The 977-nt window shown below is 70.4% G+C and overlaps 1 protein-coding gene across 1 annotated transcript in view; it reads left to right on the top strand.

The window, feature by feature from the left end:
• The window catches only part of LOC112960849 (integrin alpha-7-like), a 14,215-nt gene that overhangs the window by 5,675 nt on the left and 7,563 nt on the right, over positions 1 to 977 (top strand). Inside the window, exon 7 of the mRNA XM_026055456.1 lies at positions 784 to 976. Within this exon, the coding sequence (XP_025911241.1) occupies positions 784 to 976 (193 nt within the window). The remainder of the gene's footprint in view (positions 1 to 783; position 977) is intronic.

The following is a 977-nucleotide window of genomic DNA, read 5'->3' as shown; positions in this document are numbered from 1 at the left end:
CCCCCCCCCCCAGTGCAGGCAAGGTGCCCCCGTGAGAGCAGAGCAGGGAAACTGAGGCACGGTGGTGCCAGCGGCCCCGGCCGGAGCTGGGGGCTTCGCCGCTGAGCCCAGCAGGACCCTGCCGAAACGCGAGGTCCCGGCGGCTCCCCGGCCCCGGAGACGCGGCCGTGCGCAGGGCTGAGCGGAGAGAGAGATGGGTGACGGGCCGGGGCTGCAGGAGGGTCCCGAGCACATCCGTCCCGCGGGTCAGCGCCCGGGAGCACCGGGGTGGGATGCTCGGGATGGGATGCTCCGGGAGGGATGCTCAGGGATGCCCTGGGCAGGATCCTCCAGGCAGGATGCTCCAGGCAGGATGCTTGGGGTGGGATGCTTGGGGAAGGATGCTCGAGGATGCTCTGGGCAGGATGCTGAGGGAGGGATGCTTGGGGGTGCCCTGGGCAGGATGCTTGGGGTGGGATGCTCGGGGCAGGATACTCAGGACTGCTCCAGGCAGGATGCTTCAGGCAGGATGCTCAGGGATGCTCAGGGAGGGATGCTCCAGGCAGGATGCTCCAGGTGAGATGCTCAGGGATGCTCAGGGAGGGATGCTTGGGGCGGGATGCTCCAGGCAGGATGCTCCAGGCAGGATGCTCCAGGTGGGATGCTCAGGGCATGATGCTCAGGGAGGGATGCTCGGGGTGGGATGCTCCAGGCAGGATGCTCAGGGCGGGATGCTCGAGGCGGGATGCTCCGGACGGTCCCCAGGTGCGGCAGCCTCACCGCCGCCTCCTGCCGCACCCGCAGGCTTCTCCGTCGACTCGGGCAGGGGCCTGACGCGGAGGAGCGAGCTGAGCTTCGTGAGCGGGGCGCCGCGCGCCAACCACACGGGCGCCGTGGTGATCCTGCGCCGCGACAGCGCCAACCGCCTGGTGCCCGAGGCGGTGCTGCCGGGCGAGCAGCTCAGCTCCTCCTTCGGCTACGCCGTGGCCGTGCTGGAC

This window comes from Apteryx rowi, unplaced genomic scaffold (genome assembly GCF_003343035.1).
Source record: "Apteryx rowi isolate R43461 unplaced genomic scaffold, aptRow1 scaffold_999, whole genome shotgun sequence".
Classification (NCBI taxonomy): domain Eukaryota; kingdom Metazoa; phylum Chordata; class Aves; order Apterygiformes; family Apterygidae; genus Apteryx; species Apteryx rowi.
The sequence above is the reverse complement of the archived record's forward strand: the minus strand, read 5'-3'. Positions and strand labels throughout refer to the sequence as shown.